Source organism: Corvus hawaiiensis, chromosome 9 (genome assembly GCF_020740725.1).
Source record: "Corvus hawaiiensis isolate bCorHaw1 chromosome 9, bCorHaw1.pri.cur, whole genome shotgun sequence".
Classification (NCBI taxonomy): Eukaryota; Metazoa; Chordata; class Aves; order Passeriformes; family Corvidae; genus Corvus; species Corvus hawaiiensis.
In genome coordinates, this window is record NC_063221.1 from 221,356 (window position 1) to 246,808 (window position 25,453).

Genomic DNA, 25,453 nt, shown 5'->3' on the forward strand with positions numbered 1-25,453 from the left:
CACATTCCTCTCCAGGCTCCCACAGCCACCCTCACACCAGGGAAGCAATGGTTTTGTTCCAATGTTATCTGCCCTAAGGACTGGAAAGCCCAGGTCTGGTTTCAATGGGAGAACCACTCGTGCAAGCACCCAGCTTGAAAATGGGTCCCCTTTAAAAAAAACAACCAAGACACAAGAAAACAGGAAAAATCCCTAACCAACCAACTACAAGAAAACCAAGAACCAAAAACAAGTTAAGAAAAAAGAGTATCACAGATACTGCAATCCATTTTTCTACTTTTTGAGTTCAAAGCAGGTATATACTGCTGGTCACATCAATGTTGTGGCCTCCATGCTGTGAAACAACAAACCATCTGTCCTCAAACCCATCAATTCATCACCTTTTGCCCCTATTAAAGATGCTTCCAGCAAACCAGTTATCAAATTGGTCTTAAAACAACTTGAGGGAGCAGAAAGGATAGGATGGAAATCAGAGAAATACTGGATTACACACTGAGGATGAGGCAGCAGCACCACTCTGCTAGGAAAAAACCCAAATATAATGGGATGCATAACAAGAGAGACCATCTGTAAGGCATCAGGTAACACTACTGCTCTCCTCAGGTCTTGGCTCATGGCTCCACTTCAGGTTTGAGCACCACAATCTGAGGAAAAACTGCCTCAGAGACTCCAGGATGGTGTCAGAGAAGGTTATGGGGCAGAACTGACAACAGACGGTGTGGCAAACACAGCTGAGACAGTTGCAAACCAGGGGGATCAGATGGTATTTACCCAAGAGGTGTAAAGGAACTGAAGTGAGAGTGTTGAACTGACTGCGCAGTCTGTAACCTGGAGCTTCAACTTAAACAGACGGTGACAGGCAGAACTGGCACTGCAGACGGGGATTATTGCACTGAACTCATGGCAGAGGCAGGACGAGAGTGTCCAAAAGGTACAAAAACCTCTGCAGGGAGAAGGTGTCCTTCACAGGCCTGCTTTGAAAGAGACAACAAGTTTTTCAGCAAGGCTAATTGCTTGATTTGAGTTCACTTGAACTGCCAAAGTCAGAGAAGATTCAAGGCCAGGCTGGATGGGGCTCTGAGCAACCTGGTCTAGTTGAAGATGTCCCTGCTCATTGCAGGAGGTTATAGCAGATGGCCTTTTGATATTCCTTCCAACCCAAACCATTCTATGATTCCTTAACAAAGCTGTTTTGTCTCAAGAAAGTCTTCTCTGAAGCACTAAGTGGTGAAAAGAAAGGATACAAAAAGAAAGGCAGACAGAAACACCCTGTTTCTTGTATTCCCTCTCCATTATCTTTGATCATCCCTGTGTACTTGGGCGGGAGTTCTGTGTCACCGCGGTGTGACAAACCTGCAGTGGGAGCGCACAGCTGACGCTGCTAAAGAGAGCACATTTATAGAGTGCTGGCAGTCACACGAGCTGGGGAAGGAAAAGCTGACAAGCTGTTGGTGACATGGAACGGTAAAACGGGAAGGAGCTGGGAGATACCAGCCCTGAGATTACCCATTACATCACTGTCCCAGTTAAGGAGGCGCAGATGCTGACAGGTACCTTCTACCTTGCAGAAAACCTGTGGTTGTCCACCTGGATTTCTCCAAGGCCAAGTGTGCTGATGATACCAAACTGGGTGAGGAAGTGGACACTTCAGAAGGGAGAACAATCCTGCAGGAAGACCTGGACAGTCTGGAAGAGTGGACTAACAAGAACCTTATGAAGAGAAGCTGTGGCTGCCCCATCCCTGGAAGTGTTCCAGGCTGGATGGGGCTTGGAACAACCTGGTCTAGTGGAAAGTGTCCCTGTCCACAGCAGGAGGGTTGGAATGAGATGATCTTTACAAGGTCCCTTCCAACCCAGGCCATTCTCTGATTCAGCTGCAAGGTCTTGGACATGGGAAAACAAAATCCAGGAGGGCAGCACAGGCTGGGATCTACCCAGCTGGAGAGCAACTGTGTGGAAAGGAACCTGCAGGTCCCAGGGACAAGTTCAGTATGAGTGAGCAGTGTGCTGCTGCAGCAAAGAAAGCCAACAGGGTGCTGGGCTGCATCAACAAGGGCATCACCAGCAGAGAAGGGAGCCACAAACATTCCAGCTGTAGACTCTCAAATTCATCATTTTCCCAAGGATGACACCACCAAGGTTTGCATCGCTGTTCCCACTGCCCAGAGAACTCTGTTTGTCTGCAATGCTGCACCAAAGGCAGCAACAGCACACTCAGCCCACGCTGCAAGGAAGCTGCAGAAGGGTGGCAGAGGGTCTGGCAGCCCCAGCGAGGAGCAGAGATGGGAGCTCAAGACTGTGTTTCAATCTTATCAGGCAGGGCTGGCATGAGCAGCGCAGCTTCACTGCTTCAAGAGCCCCGGGCTTTGTTCACAATCACTCCCACTGGCTCATGCAGTGCTGGGAAAATGTCACTCCTCCCCTTCCCTCCTATGCTCCAGTTTCTACCCTCTGTAAGCAGAGAACATCCTTATAGTCTCCTTTTGCATGTGATGACAGCAATCTGCAGATGAAAGGTGTGTGGTCAGTACTGCAGGTGAGATGTAGTATGGAAAAAAAACCCCACACTAATTTTCAACCTTTCATCACATTAACTTCCCAGGAGCTTCCAGCACTCCAACTGACGCCTTCTACACATGGATACAACGAACTCAGAACCAGCCATCAAATGTGAAACCTGCAATGCAACTGCTCAATGTGCCACTGCCACACAAACAAACAGCAGCCTATGGTGCTCAGAGAGCTGGTAACACCACAGGAGTTCTGCAGCATCACCCAACAGCAGTGCCCTGCACCAGGAGGAACTGGGCATCTCCAAAGCCATCCACCGGCTCAAATCACTGCAGCCACGGCCACACGACTGCTGCCATCAGCCAGGAGGACAGAAATTACAACAATCTGGAACAAACAACTCCAAAAGCAATCTGTAAGCAAGCGCTATCTGCTGAGTGCTTTGTCGAGAGGATTTCACCCACAACCCGCAGACCACAGGTAGTCCATGGAGCAGGTTTGCAAAGAGGCAGGAATAAGAGCAATTTTGAAGCAGCGGAGACACGCTGGCAAATAATTTTCCAGGAGAAATCAAAGGGGAAAGTCAGCGAGTCATCTTTTTGTTGTGGTTTTTTTTGTCTTCTCACCCAGCTATCTGTAAGAGGAGTCATTATTCCCTGTAACAGCAGAGGATCCAGCACAGCAGCCACGCACGCCTCTTGTCAGGCAGCCTGTTTGCACAGGGCTTGGAGCCTTCGGCAGAAAGGTGGCCCAGCAGAGCATGGCAGAGAGGCACTCGTTGAATATGGATGCCCACCTGCCTGCTGAATAGAGATGAAGGTCCCCAAGGCTCCTTTGCCTGGCCTGTGTTCAAACACCACGGCAGTGACAGAGAGCGTGGACGTTTCTCATGCGTCCCGTGGTGGTGCTGGGGGACCTGGGAGGGAGGGGCGTCACGGCCCCCTCCTTGTGACACCCACACCTCCATTCAAGAGCGATTTCAACTACTGAGTTCCCAAGCACAACACAAGTGCAGACATTTCACATCTCATCCGAGCCACGCCTTGAGATCCTACAACCATTCCAGGAAAAAGCCAACATGATGCTTCCAAGCTTTCATGCTTCCAACTCCGTATTTTTTGGGCGTAGAATCACAGACTCATTCAGGTTGGAAAAGCCCTCTAAGATCCTCAAATCCAACTATTAACACAACAGCACCATGTTCACCACTAAACAGTGTCCCTAAAAACCATATCCACATGTTTTTTGAACGCTTCCAGGGATGGTGATTCCACTACTTCCCTGGGCAGCCTGGTCCAACGACTGGCCATTCTTACCGCAAATAATTTTGTTTGTTGATATCTTGCTGTGAACTCATGGTCTCCCCACAAGCCCTCCTGCATTGCGATGTGTCCCCCACTTCCCCTCCCATGAATCTTTGAGACATTAATCCTCTTCCCAGTGTTTTTGGCTTCAAAGCACCAGATCCCACTCAGCCGCGTGGGGTCCAGGTTTTTGTGTGGTGCTAGCAAAAAAAACCCTCTCTCCATTGAAAATGTACACTTGTTCCCTTAACACCCTTATTATTAATTGCTATAAAACTTAATTTTATTCATCGTTTGTTATGCATCCAAATTGGATGGGGAAAAAAATTCAAATTAACTGAAGTGAAAAGATTTCAGAAGATGGTACAGAAGGCTCCTGAAGGAACTGAAGAAAACACTCCGGAGACTGGGAACGCAGTGCTAACCCAACCTGAAAGAAAGATCTTAAGACAAAGAGATCTTGCCAAATTGATCCTTTAATTATAACATTAGTCGTTTCTTTCAAAGGCTTAGTGTAAGAGCTGGGGGTGGGGGGCAGAAAAGACTTAAAGGGAGAAAAGACTTAACATCACCAGGATGAGTGGAAGCAATTAGGAGGATTTAAATGACTCTCTTGTTTGGTACAAGGCAGATGGATTTCATTTTTCTTGCCATTGTGTTTGACTTCTTGCTCTGCCATTAGCTTCTAGAGGTCTTCTCCTTGGCTGGCCCGAGGGCCCAGTCTTCCCAGGTCAGGCAGCATCCCCTGCCACTCTGCACCCACTCAGCTATTGCTGCAGACCAGAAATACCAGTGATTATAACAGCTCTGCCAGCCTGGAAAGGGGCTGGATGCACAAGGCTGAATATGGGAATGGAGTCTCCCAGCCCTCAACAGGAGGATGATGCTGCAATGAATGGAGGAGGGTGATTGCAAACCAAATTTTTTTCTGCAGAGGCTGTGGAAAGGGAGGTGGGAAAGAGTCAAAATGCAGCCTGTTTGGTACTGGAAGCTCTGTATGAGTCCTCAGGAAGCTCCGCATGAGTCCTTAGTGCTACACCTCCAAGCACAGCTTATTTTTTAATCTTCACTCTTTCATCTTCTTGCTCCCAGTGACAAACAAGACACAAGCCATCTTCTCAGCAGGAGGGGCAAAGCAGGCAGGGCCTCTGCAGTCACTGGGACAGGACCAGTTCTAGTGGCTGTGGTCACTCCTGGGGTGGCACTACTGCCACTGGCACATGACGCCAGCAGCAGGGATGGGGCAGCGCAGATCTTGTTGGGCCTCTGCTGCTCTGGAGACAAGCCCCAAACACACATATTCAAATTGTTTTGTGTGAGAAACAGCTGAGGAAAAATCCCCAAAACTCAACAGTTTCACAGAAAAAGGGAGAGCAGATCTTTGCAAATCTCCAGCACATGCAATTTCTCGGGCCACGAGGCAGCCTTAGGTAGAAAACAGTGTTTCAGTGGATGCTCCATCCTCACTCGCTCCCACTGACTCTTTTCTGCCAGGATTATCTCAGCAGCTCGTGTAGCTTTACAAGCTGAGCAGTCACATCTCCTTGGGCTCTGTACCTGCTCCCAAAGAGGAACAGGGCCAATTTTTTTTATCTTTTCCTGCTTTCAGTCAGAATTAATTGATCCATAATTGCACCCATAGAGGGGGAAAGTTAATAGACACAGTAATAAATGCCAAAGCCACAGCAGAACTGGCTCTCCAAGCCCCTGCCTGGAGCAGCTCCATCTCCTCTTAATAGAGTCGCATGCGATTCCAGTGCATGTGTGCCTGTTCGTATTTAGGGAGAAAAACTGAGGAGCCTCGTTATGATGAAAACAATTTCTTTTCCTCTCCCACATACTTTGTGCTCAAGGAGCAGATGGATCCAGGCTGTTTACATCACAGAGGTCATGCCTCAGCTTAACAGTTGGGGAAGTGACTGTTGGGAGAGATGCTCATCGCAACCAGAAGATTGCTAAATCTGGGCTCCGGCAAACTTCTGCTGGTGGCAAATGAAACACACAAATGTCCTCCTGCAGCCTCTTCACATTCGGGACCCACCCCGGGTGTTCGGCTGCTTCCCCAAAGGGAGGCGAGGGCAGAGGCAGCTCAGCAGCAGCTCCTGAGAGTGAACCTTGAGGAGAATGCTGGAAATCCCAAGTGGACCTTGTTATCTGCCAGTGTAGATGGTGCAGTTTGCAAGCAACGTGGGGCCAGGTTTCTGCAAGGAGGCTCCCAGGGCTCCCTGCTGCACCCCATGTTAACGCAGTGGCTGTGATTTCAGCTGAGCATGGCCTGTCTTCCCCCAAAGCAGTGGTGTAACTGCCAGGGAAAGAATTCATTCCAGTGGAGGCGTTTCCATGGAGCTCATTCCCAAAGTGACCATCTCTTCTCAGTTCAGCACAGCCGTGGGACATGTTGGGGTATCCAGCTGGGCCCTGCCTGTTCATCCAGCTCAGAGCTGGACAATGGAAAGGTCACACCTCCCATCCCCCAGCAGAGCCAAGTATTCTCTTCCAGCACAAGAGGATAGCAGCAAGAGCTAAAAACAAGAAGAGCTCAGCAAACAGAGCAAGGAACGAGGCCCTTCTTGCTGCACTCAAGGCCACACATCATTTGTGTGCAGAAGAACCTTCTCCTGCCTTAGGTCCTACCCCTCCACGGCTCCAGCAGCAGCTTTGGATGATTCATCCCACCAAGGTGCTGAGCCACAGAGGATGTGGCTGTGTCCAGGGAGGAGGACATGCACAGTGGCCTTGCCACAGAGTGGCAGAGCCCAGCTCGCCACCTGCGCTCACCTCGCCCAGCCCTCTGGGGAGCTGAGCAGTCCTGCTTTACCCTGGATATCTGGCACACCACGAGATCATCTCCATTGCCAATTAGGCTACCCACCCACTTGCATCCTTCCCCAATACAAACCCCATTAGCAATAAACAAACAGTTGAAATGCCAGCCGGTGCCTGGGAAGAGTCCTAGACAACTGCATCCAATTCAGCGGGCATGGAAACAGCTGTCTCGGGCAGTCCTGGTGCAGAGAAGCACCAAGCTGGACTGGGGCATGGCCAGGTATTCCACCAGCCCCGCTGTGGTCCTCTGGCCAGTGTCTGGCTTGTGTCTCCGAGCTGCTTTCAGCATCGCCCCGGCACCAAAAGCCTTGGTATCCACACAGCACACCACACTGGCACGATTTAACGTTGCAATAAGGGGCTTTCCCAGCTGCTGAGTCCCAAGCTTTAGTCTCCTAACTTTCCTTCCTTAGGCTTTTGTAGGAAAGCTCCTGCTTGGCACCAAGACCCAGCTGGACTTTGCCCAAATACCCAAGCTGGATGTGGCATAAGAAATACAAATTCCACCCAACACTGCTTGGACATCTTCATCCCCCATAAGAATTCCCTCTCTGCAGGGCAAAGTGAGGCCCTTCCTGCAGCCTGTCCCCAGAGCCCCTGGACTCAGTCAGACCCCAGAATGAGAGCTGGGAAAATTCAGCCCAACAACAGACCCTGAAGAAGCCCAACCTGCCACTCTAGAAACGCCTGAAACCACCACCATCACACTTGAATTCCCAGGGACACCCAGGACAGGGACAGAGATGACCAGGGCCGTTCTCCACCCTAACCCTTGCATCTAAGGGCTTTCCATCTGGCCAAACTGGTGTTACAATGACTTTTGCATTTAGTCATGATGGGTAATTAGCTAAAAAATAACCTGCTCCAGGCAGAGCAGAGGAGCCCACATCTTCCCCCAGTGCAGGAGAGGGCATGCTCTCCCCATTCTTCAGCCCCTGCCAGCAGTTGAGGATGTGCTATGCAACCACAGTTCATTGTCATGGAGACAAGAAGACTTTTTGTCTCCAAACCCAGCTCAATGGCTTGGATTAAAACTGCCTTTCCCTTGGGAACTGCAGAACAGGGACAGTTGCATTGTCCCTACCTCCTTATGTTCTGGGCTTACCCACGTGCACCCCAAGCATCCCTATCCTCACCAGTTTGCACCCCCCCAGGGCTGGGCACATCCTCCTGGTCACAGCACAGAGGTGCTCTGTATCACTCCACAAACCCATCCCAAACCACGCACAACCCACCAAAACCAGCCTGGACTCAAACACATTTTCATGGATTCCCCCATGTCTCTCCCCTCTTCCCCAAGCAGCCAGAAGATCCCCAGTGACCATTTCTCCCAGGTGACCAAAACCACAAGATCTTCAGCTAGGTGAAATAACAGGAATAATAAATATCTTCAAGGCTGTCCCTTTCCCAGCTCCCCCGGGAGACAAAGAGCCAAGCATAGGCAGGGAGCAATCCCTTGCTGTGGGGCAGGCATGGAGGAGATGGAGGGACACAGCAATGCTGGGGCCAGCCTTGGGTCTCAGAAATGTGTGACCGGCACGGCTCGGAGGGAGTGACCACATTGCTTACCCTGACAGCACTCCCAGGACAAGGTTGAGGACAAAGAAGGATCCAATGATGATGAGGGGGATGAAGTACAGCCAGTTCCAGGTGGCTCCTAAGGCATCATTGGTCTGCAGGGGAAAGAAAAAACCACGTGTGACATTACCTTCAACACCAGCAATGGGGCAGAGGAAGGGTGTGTTAACTTCAGTGCTCCAGGCTGACCACACCAGGCTCCTCAGGGTGACGTGGCCATGCCTGCCAAGTCATAGTGGGCACCCTGCAGGGGAGCTCCCCACCAGAAGAGCCCTGGCACCCCTCGGCACCCTGCACCAGTCTGCAGCTCTCCTCAGGCAGGACTGCTCGCCTCCATCTCCTCCAACCACCCCCGCAGAGACTGTAAAGCATGGGTATAGCTGGAGGTGCAGGGTCCTGCAGCCCGAAACGGAGGTGCTGAGGGCGAGGGGCCACCCTGAGCATGTTTTCCCCAGCCGTTTGATTCAGTGCTTCCCTGCACATCCACTGGGATGGGGCAAAGCAGCCCCACGGCAGCAGGGCCCACTGAGCACAGATTTACAAGGTGCCTTAAGACCAGGGAAAGAGGCATCTGAAGAAGAGGCAGCCAATGTTTTTCCCTCCATGCATGCTGCGAAACCTCCGAACAGGCATTTTGCTGCTGGCACCATCACTAATACCTTGCAGACACCCTCCCACCCCAGGTACATCCCCCAAAGCCAAGGAGCTGAGATCAGACGGGAGCTCTGAGTGCAGGGCACAGCCCGACAGCTGCAAAGGCTCATGATGAGCCCTGCTTAATACCTCCAGACATTAATTCACTAGGAGTTTTAATAAAGCAGTGCCCCTCTGTCCCTTTCAGCCGCCTCCCAGGCCCCATTTGTCCTCTGGTGTCAGGCACAGTGCGCATGACGCCGGGCTGAGGGTGATGCGGCAGAACGTGACTGTCTGGGGGAGGTGGTATCAATCTTCTTGCAATGAAAGACTCTTTCTCTTTTCTCTCTCTTCCCCCCTCTCTCTGTGCTAATTAAGCCCTCATCTTCATCTGAGTCATTGGCACCACGTCTCCTGGTCGGCCAGTGCAGGAGCTGAGACGAGGCTCTGCAACGGGAGAAGTGCAATTCCGAGGAGGAAAGAAAGTCCCCTGCTGGAGTCCTCCTCCTGTGGGAACTTCAGCTGGGTGTCCCCATCACCCTAACACGGAGCCCGAGGCAGGAAGGGTGACATCAGCACACCCCAGCGCAGGCATTGACCACAGCACTGGGACAGGGGATGTGGGCAGAGATCTCAGCGACAAGGAGCAGCTGGCGCGCAGCAGCCATAAGGGCGCTGAGGTTGGGCAAGCATCTGGAAGGACTCACTGCCCTCCTCCTTTGGCACTAGGGAAACCACACACCTCTTCTCAAGATCCTGCTCTTTCAAGAGCCCCAATTCACCTCCAGCCCCTTTTTTTAGGGCCACGGGAGAAGGAAGTGCAGGGAGGAAGGGAGGATGCGTGGGAATCCCAGACAGCCAATGTTCACCACAACCCTCCAGAGACACCCAGGCCACTGCTCTGCTCTGCCAGCACCATTTCCCATGGCATCAGTCTTCAAAGCATCGTGCAACCCTCAGCCCGAACTTGGCTGGGCTTCAGCTCCCTGCCAAGATGCCACTGGGTACCTGCCACCCATGTCAGGATTGTTTGCCTTTGGAACTGGCTCCTGCCCAAAAAAACACAGGCTTTCCCCGAGGTCCCTGTCACAGGGAATGCCAAACAGACGAGCTGCTTTCCTACAGGAGAACAGGACATCTTCCCCCAGAACTGGTCCATCACCACCCCTTCTTTAGCCACCTCAGCAGGAGAGGGAGGGGAAATGGGCATGAGATGATGGAGCAGAGGGCAGTTTCCCCAGGGTTATCTGTGCCCAGACCACCTCTTCCCTCTCCATTTTGCAGGCACGGTGAAATTGGTGTCACTGGGGACCTGCAGCAGGGAAAGATGACGCAGGGGCTCGGCAGGGCTCCGATGGCATGGGCTGACTGATCCCGACCTCTACGTGCATTTGAGTGCCCGGCTCCCCTGGAGGTGGAGGCAAAGGGCATTAGAGAGATCTTTAAGGGGGTTTGGGAGGTCACATATCCAGCACCACTAGCACCCAGCAGCTGCAGGAGGGGCACTTCTGGGGGAGAGGAGGAGATGGGGAGCTGTGGCCATGGACCCACATACTCAAGGACTCAGGGAGGGTCCCAAGCACCCAGGCTGACAGCAGCAGCCCCAGGAACAGCATGGCCACCAGCAGCCACACGGGTCCTCCTGGCTGGTGCCAGCTTTGCTGGCAGCCCCCAGCCCCAACATGAAATTTCTCAGGGGACATCCCAATGCTCCCTACAAACCCAGGAACTGGTGATGCCCAGTCAGGATGTAGTGGCTCCAGACCATCATCTGGTACCTCCTCAGCTACTCAGACTGCCAAAAACTCACTATCCCCACTGGAAGCCTCCTCAAGCAGGTGCTCCAATGGCTGCTGTAACTTCCAGCCTAAATTTATTTGCAGTCATTTTCTATACCACTCCATTCTTTTGCCAGCGTTGGCCTCTGGCTGAAATAGCTCTTTTCCTTCCTGTTTCCCATCCTGATGTATTTCTAGACAGCAATCACAGCCATCCCCAGCCTCTGCTTTGCTGGCCAAAACAGGGTTCTTCCAATTCTCTCTTGCCCGACTGGCTCTCCTGCCCTATTTTATCCAGTAGCCCCTTCCCTGCTCCCATCCAGGCTCAGTTCAGTCTCCCTGGACACAGGAGACCTGAATGAGCAATTTGATGGGTCACATTCCATCCCTGCATGATGCCACAGAGACTTTACCACATCACCGGCATCCCAGCATCCTCCCTCCTCCTTCGTGACACCCCTGCCCTGCAGTCACCTCGTTCACCATCTCCTCTTCCACACCACTGCTTCCCAGTCAACAAGACCTGAGCTCCAAGGAGAGCTGCTCCTCAGGAGCGCTTGGCTTTCCATTTCTCACTGCATCCCACATCTCTTCCTCCGTCCCTCAAATGCCTCCCAGCCCGGGATGGCAGCCTCTGTCCCTCCAGCTCCAGGAAGCCAGTGGATGCTGGAAGCAGGAAAGCCCCTGACTCATCCCTAAAGGACTCCACGAGTCGATGACATCCCCTGTGTCCCCCCAGCACCATCCCAGGACTGCTCGCTTCCCTGCCAGCCTCACAGAACTCCTCATCGCCTTCCCCTCTTCCCCTCTCCATTGCCACTTTCCCACAGCAAAGCCTTTACTACAAGGAGCAGCTCTACGACGTTTCCAGGCCTGCGATGCCAGGTTAGCCCGGCGTGACCTACCTTTGGCAAACCCATGATTCATTTTCCTCTCTTGCCTCCCAAATCTGTTCCGAAATGGCAGGCGATCGAGGTCAGCCTCACAGTCCTATTCCTGCCTGCCTTACTTTTCCTCCCCTCCTCCCCCCGCTTTTAAATATAGGCATCGCATTCGCTATTCTCCAGTCAGATGGTGCCTCCCCCAAGTCGATGGAGCTGTTAAAAATACTTGTTACCAGACCTGCCATTTCATGTGCCAGCTCCCTCCGAGCACGGGGGGAAGCCATCCCAAGCACCCGGGCTGGTGGATGCCGTGGTCTCAGCATTGGGCTTCCACGTTGGCCATGTCCTCGTTCCTGGTATCAAGGCTTTTGTTGCTTTGTGTCGGCCAAAAGCAGGGCTGAAATATCCATCCATGCCCAAATCTCTCCAGATGTCATCTCACTGGGCCTTGCTTCCATCTGCAGAGATGAGGAACTGCTCACTGCTCCTCCGGGAGGGCTGAGTCAACAGAACTTTGCTATGGCCCTCATAGCACTTTCCAACTCTTTTGGCACCAAGATGTAGTTGTCTTAACTGAGCAGCCTCTTTTCCCATTCCTTTGGGGCATCATTTGTTCTTGATATCCCTCTACAGGCAATAGTTCATCATCTTGGTCCACTGTGCCTTCCCACAGGCTTTTTCCCCTTTGTGGAAGGTACCAGGAGATTGTTGTTTGCAGAATTCAGAGTGGACACAAGAATTTTAATCCCTGAATTACACCAACACTAACTCCTTTAATGAAGACATTCCTGGTTCCTGCCTTGCTCCCTGCACAGCTGACCAGGCCCCATCACTCACCCCAGCCCTCTAGGAAGGGCTTTTTATATTCCTTTGGGAAATGGAGGAGCTTCTTGATGCCCAATCTTTGCTGCTTCTTCCCTTTCCTTCCCTTTGAGAGACTTCCTTCTCATTATGCACCCCACCAGCCTCCGTCACAACTCCCCAGACTCTTCCGTGGCCACCAGACCAAGAACCACCAGACCGACATCTTGGCACAACCCATCCTGCTGCCAGGAAAGCCCTCTGAGCCTATAAATGACACCACCAGGGCGTGGGAGCAGGGCCCTCCTGAGGGAATGGGGCCGGCATGACAGGCCCTCACCCAGAGAAAGAGCCCCCACCAGCTCCTGCTTCTCAACCCCCAAGCACAAGGTTATTCTTTAGGCAGCTCTTGTGGTGTTTGTTTGGTTTTTTCTTGGTTTATTTTTCCCCCCAAAGGGCAGGAAAAGGCGCAGGAAGCTGCAAAAGGAGGTCTCATTTGGGGGGCCAGAAATCTAAAGAAATCTAAATATATCCTCAAGTTGAATGCACAGCACAAGTGTGCAGCCCACACGTCCCCTCCCTCAGGCTGCGGCGCATGGGAACCTTCAGGATTTCTTTGCTAGAGGGGAAGGGAGGGGGGAAAACCTCAATAAACCCCTTAAACTCAGTCTCTCCTAGCTAAAAATAAACAGAAAGCAGGTTCAGTCTGTGCAGGGAGCCTTAATGGCCACTCGTTGCTCACCAGCTTGGGGTGGAGAACTGGGGACTTCATGGAGCAGCAGGATGTGGGGGCCACCGGATTTCATTCACACAGAGATTCCTAGAATGGTTTGGATTGGAAGGGACATTAAAGGTCATCTGGTTGCAGCCCCCTGCCATGTTCAGGGACACCTTCCACTACCCCAAGTTGTTCCAAGCCCCATCCAGCCTGGCCTTGAACACTTCCAGGGATGGGGCAGCCACAGCTTCTCTGGTGAGCCTGTGCCAGGGCCTGCCCACCCTCACAGGGAAGAATTTTTTCCTAATATCTGGTCTAAACCTACTCTCTTTCAGTTTAAAGCCATTCTCCCTTGTCCTATCAAGACCCACCCTCACTGATTCTCCAGGGTCTCATAACAGGGCTGGGCTCCCGCTTGGGGTTTTCCCTGTAAAGCAGGGGAGCTTTCTGCCCCTTCCCAGCAGATGTGTCCTGGATACCTCCACATCCAGCTTGGCCAACATCAGCAGCACACACTGATGCCCTGCACATAGTCAGGTCCCCTCTCAAATTCCACCTGCACCAGGAAAGAGCTTCTGTGGTTTCTGTTTGAATATGGACTGAAACGGCTCATAATTACACTGGGCTAACACACGTTCATTCCTGCATGGACTGGTGGGGTGCTCAGGGGATACAGCTGCTGTGAGGAGGGTGGGGAAAATCCATGGGACTTCCAGCAGCATGGATGGCACCATCCTGTTCTCATCACTGTCCTCTGCCAGGATCTCCTGCCCCACGGGGAGCTTCCGTGGGAATCCACAGTTCTGCCTGCATTGCAGGGCAGGGATGGGATGACCCAGCTGTCCCAAACCCTGTGGCTGGCCAGGAGGGATCTGTCAGCCCCCACTGGCTGCAATCCTACTGACAAGGTTTGCAGATGATGGGAAAAGCCAGGATCTCAAGGGCCTTTGCCCTGGGAGCGGTGCTTGCCTTCCCCAGCACTTCTCAGGTGCTTGCAGAGCAGGACAGTGGGTGCAAAACCACCACAGCATCCATGATTTGTGCTCCAAATCCTTGGCTCAGCAAGTTCCGATGGTCTTTGCCTGGTGGTGACACCCACTGTGCCTCTGCCATGGCTGATGGTGTCCCCCCAGCAAGACCTCCACAGCCCCTGACCTGCTCCTCCCTGCAAACCACAGCTGCAACCAGCTGAGAATCACGCACAGGTCAGCAGTCACAGTTTCACACCCCCCAAAAAAGGGGGAGAAAATTAATTTTAAAAATGCCTTACAGCAGATTCCCTGGCCTAAGCAGTTCCCTCCAGACCCTGACACCCGCTGCTGCTCTCCCCAGTGCAGTAACAGATCTCCTTGTTCCCTTTAATGGCAGTAATTGAATCTCCTGCATGCAGGGCCATGCTTCACTCCCTGCCTGGGATCCATCAGAGACCCCGGCACTGGACAAGATCTGAATGGAAATGCTTTGCTTTCCCAAATCAGGTTAATGAGGAAATTGGTACATTTCCTCTGCAAGGCCAGGACTGGCCCGGGGTGGGACATATCCTGCCATGGCCAAGTGTCAGGGTCTCCAGGCAGGTTGGGCACCTCCTGCCCCATTCCCTTCCTTCAGCACTGCCCTTCACTGGCCCTGGCATGCTCTGGGGTGCCAGGGACAGGCAGGAATAATGCCAGAGGGGGACACAAAGCTCAGCACATGCTTCCATCTGAGTGTGTGCAGGGAGGGAGTGGCGGAACAGGAAAAGGACACAAAGCATTTCATTTTCCTGTTTCCTGAATGGAATGCAAAAAATGTGTTGCTAGAAGCATTACTAAAAATCAAGCGTTTTCAAAATATTTGAAATAGGCACTGAGACCAAATTTGGTTCTCTTCTCCTCCAACCCACCAAGAAATTGCACCCAGATGCCCCAGCATTGATGAACAAACCCAGTCCCCATGTGTGCCTCCTGCTCTGCCTCTCCCCACAGTCATCCCTCACTGTGATCCCTCCACTTTTGCTCCCAAACCTTCACCTTCCCCCTGCCCAACCCCTCCTACGCCTTCCCCAGCACCCCCCTAACCACTCTGCAGCAAGATGAACTTTTCTTGATGGAGCATTTGCAAAGCTTCACAGCTCTTTCCAGTGCAGACCCACGTGCCAGCGCCGCTGCCTCTCCAGCAGGACCCAGACCCTGGGTGCAGCAGCAGGGCATGGCTTCCACAGGATCAGCCTTGGGGCTGTTTTCTCGTGGGGCTTGGTTATTTCCAGCCTTGTTTTGGGCATGCTGCAAGCTCAGAGAGGCAGCTCCGACCCCATGATATGTTGTTCCTAAATATGATTTTCATCGTTGTATGACGTTCTTAGAGGAAGGAACATCCCTGGCTTCAGCTGTGCTGCTCTGGGGCAACAGACCCCTGCACAAGCTCACTCATGGACCCCAACAGCTCCCCAGCCCAACCCTGGAGCACAGGAGCACATTCACCAAGAGGCATGGAAACAGCTTTCCAACACCTTATCAACGCGATTTCCAGCACCAAATCCACTAATGGGTCCTGGGCTTAACAAAGATGAGCAAGGCAGCACTGAGACCCCCTGCCACCTCCCACCCTTGAGCCTGGAGCTGTTGGGCAATGCCAGAGCATCAATGCTGGCACACTGGTACCTCCAGCAGCCCCCCCAGCTCCTCCAGTGCTTCCAGCAGACCGTCTTGGAGTGAGACTTTCCCGCGCGGGCAGGGAGGAGGGTGTGGGCAGGGAGCTTTTGATAGAACATGCCTGAAAGCTGGGATCCAGCAGACACAGTTTGTTTCCTGCTGTGTCATTTCATCACATACACACACACACACACAGAGGGAAAAAGGGGAAGGAAAAAAAAAAGGCAGGAACATTTGGCAAGCTGGTGAGGGTCTGGCTTTGCTGAGTGCGGAGAAAGAGCTGTTTTTCCAAAGGAAGGAGAGGGGAGAGCAGGCTGGCTGCCACACACGTGCCTGGTGGGGCCAGGCTCCAGCACCCATGCCTGGCAGCACAGGCACCAACTGGAGCCATTTGGGGAAAAACAGCTCATTTTTTGAGTTCAGAAAGGTTTGAACCTTCGAGGTGGCATCTGAAGTCTTTCTGAACAAGCTCTAACATGCTCTTAACCATGTTTAAAACATGCAGCGTTTTGGAGGAAGCAGTAGGAAAGGGCCCTGTCCTGCGGTGTCACAAGTGCTGGGGACTCTTTGGCAGCCCCCATTCCCCAGCCTGAGCCCATCCCGCTGTGCCCGCACGGCCGGGAGCCGCCAGGAATAGCTGCAGAGGCATTACGGTCTGTGCTCGCTGCCGAGCTGCTCAGAGCTCTGGGTGCTGATTAAATTTTCATACCTCCCCGCCAGGATATTTTGTGTGTGCTGTGTTTTAATTTAAAACACATAAGAAGGGACTCCTGTTCCCTTTGCAAGCGTTCCGGCTGGAGAGCCTGGCGCCATCCCAGAGCACAGAGGGCTAAAAAGCCAGGTGGTTTCCCTCTTTTGCCATCCCTCCCACCTCCCCCACTCTCCAGCCTCTCTCCCTCCTCCTCCTCTTTCTCCTCTTCCCAGCTCCTTGCTGGGAGCCACCGTTGTCCATCACACTCCCAGCTTCCTGCTGTACTGAGCTCCTCCGGTGCTCTGCCCATCACTGCGGCATCAGGGCTGGTTTGGGGATCTTTGCACCACGAGCCTCACTGCAGAGGTCCCACCACCCTTGGTGCCTGGCTGGCACTGCTGCAGCTCTTGCCCTGGGACCCCAGGAGACAGACACCAGTGTCCAGAGGAGCTGCAGCAGCTCCTGGAGGTACTGGGGCTCAGGGAGGTTTCCCAGCTCATCTCAGGTCTGAGCAAACCCCCAAAAAGAGGAAAACCCTCTCTGCTCAAGTCATTAATTTTGCTGCCTCCTGGCTGCTCTACGGAAAGCCAAGCACTGTCCTCACTCTCCAAAAGGTTGAGGAGGAATCCACGCAGAGCTGCACGATGCTCAGGTCTCACTCACACTGTTCACACAGAGGTGCTTTGGGGAGGGCAGCTGAGTGCTGAGCATCCCAGGAGATGGCTGTGAAACCCCAGGAACTGATGCCAACATGCAATGAGCAATTTTGCATACACACACATGGAAAAACAACTGTTTTGCAACAGATTCCTCCTCTGACCCCCTCCAAGGTCGACTGGGGCAAATGAGGATGGGGTAGGAAGCAGAACAGCCCAGCCCTGCTCACATCTCTGATCCATGTCCTCCAGCATGACCAGTGATATAACACACCTGCCTTTCCCAGCACCCCAAATCAGGCCTGCCTGAGCAGTCCCTGTTCCAAAAAGGATGGATATGTCACCACATTTCAAAGCCAGGCTCCAGCAGAACATCTTCAGTACTTTAACAGGGCTCATAAGGAAGATGAGGACAAACATTTTAGCAGGGCCTGTTGTCACAGGACAAAGGGTATTGGTTTTAATCTGAAAGAGGGTTGATTTAAATTAGATATAAGGAAGAATTTTTTTACAAGGAGGGTGGTCACACACAGGCACAGGTTTCCCAGAGAGGTGCTGGATGCCCCATCTCTGAAAGTGTTCCAGGCCAGGTTGGATGGGGTTCTGAGAAACCTGGACTAGTGGAAAGTGTCCCCATCCATGGCAGAGGGGTTGGACTGGATGGTCTTTAAAAGGCCCCTTCCAGTCCAACCATTCTGTGATCCTGTGATCTCAAGTTTGGTGCTTCACAGACAGAACCAGTCCAAGCCAACTTGTGCAAACCTAGCCCTGCACCCAGCAGCATGAAATGACTTCTGCACGTAGTGAGATTCATCAGAACACTTTTGCACCCCATGTGTAGAGGAGATCCTAAACACGGAGGAGACGTCCTCCCCTCCTGGTCCCAGCACCCCCAGCATGCTGGAAGCACGTGGGGGTTGAGTCACACATGCCGCAAACCCCCGTCCTTGCAGCAGCTCCTGTTTTCCAGCCACTCCTGCAGCGTCCCCGCACACACAGCTCGCACTTGGCACCCAACCCGTGCCCCTGCAGCCTCCTGGCTCTCTGCTGCAGCTGCTCAGCTTTGCCTGGGGCTGAAAGACCCAGACCCACCTCCCCCGAGGCCATGGACACAGCTCTGCCCACAACCACCGCATTTTGGGAGGGGATTTTGGAAGCCGCCAAGAGCTTGATGTTCTTCCCCCCAGCAGATGCTCCCCTCCTGCTGCTGAGGGCTCTCAGCACTCAGCCCTGGCATCTCCTAAGGCTCCCTGTACTGTTTTGCCTTCCTGCTTCCCAATGGTCACAATGCCTTGTGCCAGGAGAGGATGAGGAGTCCAACCTGACAGCCAGACCCATGCAGGGGAACAGGCAGCAGGCTCAGACCCTGTGAGCAACGCCGGCAGGAATCAGAACATTGTCCAGGTTGGGAAAGCCCTCTAAAGTCATTGAGCCCATCCATTAACCCAGCACTGCCAAGGCCACCACCCAGCCATGTCCCCACGTGCTACATCTGCACACCTTTTAAACCCCTCCAGCAATGGTGACTCCACCACCTCCCTGGGCAGCCTGTGCCAGAGCTTGACAACCCTTCTGGAGAAGAAGTTTTTCCTAATATCCAATCTGAACCTCCCCTGGTGCAACTTGAGGACGATTCTTCTCACCCTGTTGCCTGGGAGAAGAGACCAATCCCCACCTGGCTGTCCCCTCCTGTCAGGGAGTTGTAGAGAGTGAGAAGGTCCCCCCTGCGCTTCCTTTACTCCAGGCTGAGCCCTCCCAGCTCCCTCAGCTGCTCCTCCTCCGAGCTGTGCTCCAGACCTGCTCTAGGAGGAGCAGACAGCCCTGGATGCCCTGCCTGCACCTCCTTACAGAGCCCACTTGCCCCCAGCACATCCTTGCCACGGGTGTTTTTCTTCCCACCTCAGCTCCCGGCGGCATGGGGGGAAGAGGGGAGTGCCAGATCCTGGCAAGCCAGCCTCCTCCTCGCTACCTGCAAGCACAGCAGCTGAGCAGTTCCAAACGGGAACACAAATAAACAACTGCGGTGAATAAATAGAGCCTCCCGAGCTGGCGTTCTGGAGGAAATATCGATTTCAAACTCCTTGCCTGTTTGCTTCCTGGCATCTTGGGAGCCGGGCTGAGCATCTGAAGCCGCCAGCATCACCGAGTGCCTGTGCTGTTCCCGGGCAGCCCCTCCCCAGCCCTGCCATCCCCCCAAGCCCCAGCATCGCTGTTTAATGACAAACTGCATCCCAGCCCCTGCCCCATGCCAGCAGAGGCTGCAGAGGCGGAGAAGTAGGACAGTGAGTCTCTTTGCCTGCACAGTACTTCCCTCTGGTTCCTACAGAAATCAGGCTTGGTCTGGAGCCAGCCCAGGGAAGGGGTGCCTGCTCCAGGATAAGAAGAAAACCAAAATACTTCTTAGCCCCTGTTTCGGACCACAGAGGCAGTCTCAAAGTCAAACTCCCCTTCAAAAGAAATCAAAGTCCCCCAGGCTCCCAGGGACAGGAGCTGGAAAAGCCATAACACCCCACAATTCTTTTATTTCAGCCCATACTGTGATTTCTACTTCATGAAGGCAAAGCTGATACAAAGAAAGCAAAAAGCAAGCACATAGATGAAATAATCCATGTGGAAATTAGCTTGTTGCAGTACTGCCTGCAAATTCCAGGAGCCACACCTGGTAGAACGGTGGAAAAACAGATCTTAAAATCATGATACAGTCACACAGGGGAATTCTGTAGTAAGCAATTTCTTTGAGAGATTGCTAAAGTGGTTTTCCTGCCATCTCCCTCTTCCCTGCAGCGTTAATCCGCAAGGACGCAGCCTGCCATCGCTTTATCCCAGTGGGAAAGCAGAGTCCCCTGCTGAGCCCCCCAAAGCTGGAGCATGGGCTGGGCAAGGTCCACGCTGGTTAGCAGCAGGAGCCTGCTCTGGCTTGCTGCTCCAAGTGATGAAGGTGATGGCAGAGCATCCCTGTGGTTTTCCAGCCCTCCTCCTGCATCCCCCAGGGACTGCATCCTTCACATTTTTATTTAAAAAAGGGCAGAAATCAGTTTTTCTTTCTCCAAGTAGCAAAAGGACCGAGCACCCACAACCTTTGCACCATGAGGCCCCCTGAGAGGCAGCCTGTGTCCCTGGGGAGGACGGGACGTGCAGCCCAGCAGTGCCAGGATCACCAGCTCTTGCCACCCCCTGAGGTGAATCAGCAGCGCTTCATGATACCAAGGCCCCAGATCCTAATTCAATTAAAAGCCAAGGAAGGTCCCTGCTCCTTTCCATAACTGGTCAGTACCAGCTGGTTCTTTGCAGAGGAGCGGGGAAGGGAGGCATCTTATTTGTGGTCCTGGCCATTGGGGAACATGGTGACAGAGCATGACAGTGACATTGGTGACAGAGCACATCTGCCCAGCTTTGCTAATGGTGCTGAGAAGATGATTTGGATCCCAAACCCCCACAGGGGTCCCAGAGAGGCCCCAGTTTAGCAGCTAGGGTAGTAAATAAGGGTTCCTGTAGAGTAGGCACAGTTTTCAGAGCTCCCAGCAGCACCTCCTATCCAGTAGGACCCAGGTGATGAATCAGCAAATCCCAGACCCAGAAGGGATCATCTCCAGCCTTCCCAGCAAGGACACCCCAAGCAGCAGGAGACCAGACCTACTCAAACAAACCCCTGAGGTCCATCAGACCATAAATTGTCTGTCTGTTCCCCATCCCCTCACACCCCACCAGCGGGGCTCCAGCACAGGGCGTGCTGCTGCTAATTGCTGCAGGCACCAAAGGCTGGGAAGGGGCAGACACGGGGAGTGCCGATGGAAGCAGGTTTTGCAGGGGACAGTCATTAACACAAGAACAAGGCTCAGGGCAGGGGGCTGGCACCAGCCACAGGCATGCACAGGCTACATACGACAGTGGGAGCAGCTGCCCAGGGCACTGGAAAATTGCCTTCCTGATATACTCAATTGCACCTGGGCAATAGGTGCTGTGGTCAAGTCCCTAATCACATTGACACACCAGAACAGACACAACATTGAAGCTTTTCGATCTGAACACTCAGGTGGTTCAATCCTGCCTAATTCCCCCACTGATGCAGCAGGATCCTGACACTGCCATCTCCTTCAGGAAGAGGAAAACCAAATCCTCATGGAAAGGTCAAGCCTTTGCAATGAACTGTCCACTTTCCATTCCAGACTAGGTTTCCCTCTGTGCCCCGCACGCCACCCTGCAGCCCCGGAGGGACCGTGTGACAGACTGAGCAAGAAAGGGGGCCCCAATGCTGACAGCCTGACGCTGGCCTGGGGTTTAAAAGCAGCCTTTCCCCCGATGGCAGAGTCCCTCCCGAAGCAGTTTCCCCACCACATGCCCCCAGTTTGCCTCCCGCAGAGCAGTGCCACTCTGCAAGTCTCCGGGCGTTATGGGAACCAGGGTATAAAAACATTCCCGGTGCAATGACGCCAAAATTGATGCTGAAATTAGGCTGGGAACAGAACAGGCACGGTTGCTTCTAGCCCACAAACTCAAACATGCTTATACGGCCAGTCGCCCACGGCGAGATTGCACTCTGGGACTGCCTGGAGCTTTTTTCCATGCTTCCACGTTTGCCCCCAAGTTGCTCTCTGGGCACACCAAGGGCTTGGCCATCAGCAGCTGCCAACCACAGGAACTCAGCCCAGCCACTCCCTGCTTCCTCAGCACAAAGGTCCCAGCTCTGCGTCAGACACCAAGATGCTGTCCCTGCCCCAGAGAAGGGGTCTGAGCCCAGCTCTGAGGCTTTCCCAGGCCACCAGACATCCTCTGCCTGGTCTGCAAAGCCCAAAAAACATGTCCACTCTCACAGAGCTGCCCTGGGGAGCGCAGGAGCAGCAGGCAAGGAAGGATGCCTCCCCAGGGACAGCCTTGAAACAGGAGGATCACTGCAGGACAGGCCCACGAGGTTTTGCTCTCTGCAACAAGCTGCACAACCCAGTCAGAGATGGGGACCGGGCCTTCAGAGCTCCCTTTGCCTGGAGGCACAGAACACACCCCTCTGTCCCCCATCTTCTGCTCAAATGGGAAAGACTAGCCCCATTCCCATCATGAAGGAAACTCCGGATCTTCTGAGCTTCCAGCACACAGAAACAGTCTCCAGCTGCCCACCCCCCGCTGCCCAGAGAGCCCCCAGAGCAGCACCACTCACATTGTACAGGACTGTGGTCCACCCTTCCATGGTGATGCACTGGAAGACGGTCAGCACAGCAAAGAGGATGTTGTCAAACTGCGTGATCCCGTCATTGGGACCGATCCACTCCCGGCACTCATAGCCCGGGGGGCAACCCTGCACCCCGCAGGGATGGGGAGGGTCCAGCTCCTCTAGTTCACCTGCGAGCACACAGCAGAGAGCCAAAGGAGGCAGAGGTAAGGCACAGCTCATCCCAGCTTTTTTCCACTCTTGGGATGTGAAGAGGGTGCCGAGCCCTTATCCCCACCTGAATTGTTTGTGTAGCAGGCTCGGTGCAGCTTCCCGCTGTAGAACTCCAGGCCGATGATGGCAAACATGAGGATGGCAAAAAAGAGCAGCAGACCGATCTGGAGGAGAGGCACCATGGCCTTCATGATGGATTTCAGGACAATCTGCAAGCCTGGGAGGGGAAAGAAAGGGCACAGCTCAGAACAGCAATGCAAACCCCCCACCAGGGACACACCCATCCCACCTCTGGCAAGAGGAAGACAGGGAGCAGAGGGGATGGACAGTCATCAGAGAGATAAAAGAGGCCAGCACAGCTGGGAGGGTCTCTTTGGGCAGGAGGATCCTGGAGAAAAGCACCATCCCAGGGGAGGGAAAGCCAAGCTACAGAGCAAGGCTCCAGAAGAGGTTGTTTCTAGTGCCCACTCTAATGTCCTGCCTATGCTTGCCCCACCTGGACTCGGTGGGACATGGCTTGTGCAGCTCTATCCCCCTCGTTGCCCCCAGGGCATGGATCCAGCACTGCCGGTGCCCAGGGCAGGAGGGACAGGAGGACCGGTGCCACCACAGCTTAGTTTCTTTATTTATCCCCATGCCAACAGATGAAATCTTGCAACAAAAAGAGAAAAAAAAAAAGCAAGAAATCTCCCCTGAATAAACCCCAGTCCTGAAAGGATCCACCCACCTCCTTCTGGCCAGGGAAGGGGAGCTGCCAGCGGGCTCTGCCAAGCACAGAGCAGGCTGGGCAGGGGGCAGTGCCACCCAGGGACACCAGGTGCTGCCACCCTGGAGTTCCCACTACACAGAGAGGTGGGATAAGGTGACACAAGGACCCCTGTCATTCCAAGGACATCAAGGATGAATGTGGACACCCTGGGAGGAAAATCAGGGGCATCCAACTTACTGGGAATGCCCGAGACGAGCTTCAGAGGCCTGAGCACGCGCACGGCCCGCAGTGTCCGCAGGTCCACGTGGGTGTTGAAGTGTGTCCCGGCCGTGGCGAGGATGCTGCGGGCACACAGGGACAGAGCAGAGTTATCCCGGGGAAAGCCCTTGGCCTCCTCAGTGCCATGTTCTCACGCCAGGCTGGGGGAAGCCATGAGGAAAACCATGTCCCTGGGCAGGTACAGAGATTCAGCTCCTCCTAAAGGTCAGTGAGCCTCGTTTGATGCTGGCACCCAAGTTCATGGGCCACCATGATCAGACAAAGCCACCCAGGGGCCCCCAGCCTCAGCAGCCCCCCATCAGTACCCCCCACACACCAGGATGGCTGGGGACAGCCCCACATCACCCATGGATTCCACCTGGGGTCTCAACACCTCTGGCTGCACAGGATCCACTTCCCTTCCAGGAAGGTGGCACATGGACCAGAAGCAGCGCCTCAGAGATGGGAGTCACTCCCCTCCATGCTCCTGTGGCAGCACCTCCAGACATCAGCTGCCCTGGTTTTTTCCATACATGGAACTTCCTCAGAGTCCCACCTCTGGGATTGCTGAGAAGGAGCCGAGAACCTCACACACATTCCAAAATCTATAGTAATGAAAGTTTGATGACCTTGAAAGACAACCGGCAGGCACAGGAAGGACTCCAGAGGTTTTCTTTTAAAACACAAAGATTTTTTTCAAGCCCGTCTCTGGAAAACAAATTGGGGCAGAAGGGAGCTGGTGCACACTGAGTCCAGCAGTGCAAACACTCGGGGCCCCTGCACCTGCTCTGGGAACAGGGATGCTGCACCTCAGGGATGGCAGAACCCTCTCCCATCCAGGCTTGGTCCCCAGGCGCTGGGTGAGGAGCAGGGACGTTGCAGTAGAGCAGCAGGGGGTGGGAGAGGAGGGAATGGGGAGGAGAACGGGACAGAGGGAGGCAGCAACCTCAGGGTTGTTTGCAGCAATCCAAAAACCGAGGGAAATTGGGTCATTGTTCCACTAATTCATCTAATTACAGGCCAGCGCAGCTCTCTGGTGCGCTGAGCAATTAGCACTCTTTCTCTCACCCTCTCCCTGAGGTACAGCAGGTACCAACCTGTCCCTCCAGAAAGGCGGCTGGGTTTCCTAGGATACCCTGGCACCAGAAACGCTCTCACATCTGCAAACCGGGTTGTTTCAACTCCTTTTCCCAGTCTCCTCTTCCTCCCTGCCCCAGAGCAAGGGATGAGCCTGATGCCCCAGAGCCTGGCCTCAGCAGCAGTGGGGATGCATCGCCCACCACTCCCTATGTATCACACAGCTTATCCCTGATATTTACAGGGATCTTTCACCCTTGCTGGCACTTTCCCTTTCCCCTGAGCCCTTTCCACACAGTCTCCATGCCCCAGCCTGTGCCCAGCCCCTGCTGCCCACTGGGCAGACAGGAGAGTGGAAAAGGGTCTTAATTAAGTCAGGAGCACCCAGAGGCTGGGGAGAGCTGTGCTGTTAAATTGGTTGTAAGATCAAAATCAATAAGTGTGATAAAGCACATCCACTCGGCGGCACGAGGGAGGGAGAAGAGCCTCGTCACTTCCAGCCCTTTCACACACCCTGCCAGCGAGAGCAGGGTACCCCAGCGCTCCACAAAATGCCACTATGGGGACACACTGTGCCAGCGTCATGCTGGAAACCCCGAGACCCTCCTTTAGCTTTTGCTCCTCATGTCCCAGCCCCTGGAGGGCCACTCCAGCCAGGACCGAGCACCTCCGGGAGGTCGGGGATGCTCCCGGGCAGGATGCAGGCTCCGGCCCTTCTCTCGACGGCTTGCCAAAGCCAGCCCAGCTGGAAGGCTCCTGGCAGCCGAGCAGGACTGGAATGGGCAGCTCTCTCCTGTCACCAGGGACCAGTGCGAGCCGCGGTCCCGCACGGATGGAGCGATGGAGCCGGAGCCGCCGCCTCTCGCAGCCTCACCACAGCGCCCGTCCCCGGGCCAGGAGCAGCGCCCGGGAGCGCCCCGGCTGCAAAGTCCTCGGCTAACCCAGATTTGTTTGAAGGGCTCCGGAGCCGCCGCGCTGAGCCTCCAGGCAAGGCTCGGGCGATTTCAGGGCACTCCGTCCCC

At 53.9% G+C, this 25,453-nt stretch overlaps 1 protein-coding gene across 9 annotated transcripts in view; it reads right to left on the minus strand.

The window, feature by feature from the left end:
* The window catches only part of CACNA1E (calcium voltage-gated channel subunit alpha1 E), a 129,691-nt gene that overhangs the window by 46,422 nt on the left and 57,816 nt on the right, over positions 1-25,453 (minus strand). For all 9 annotated transcript variants that reach the window (XM_048312163.1, XM_048312162.1, XM_048312159.1 and 6 more), the window contains exons 6-9: positions 23,334-23,437; positions 22,452-22,604; positions 22,163-22,344; positions 8,211-8,314 (exon numbers count right to left, since the gene is read on the minus strand). In XM_048312163.1, coding sequence (XP_048168120.1) covers positions 8,211-8,314; positions 22,163-22,344; positions 22,452-22,604; positions 23,334-23,437 — 543 coding nt within the window. The remainder of the gene's footprint in view (positions 1-8,210; positions 8,315-22,162; positions 22,345-22,451; positions 22,605-23,333; positions 23,438-25,453) is intronic.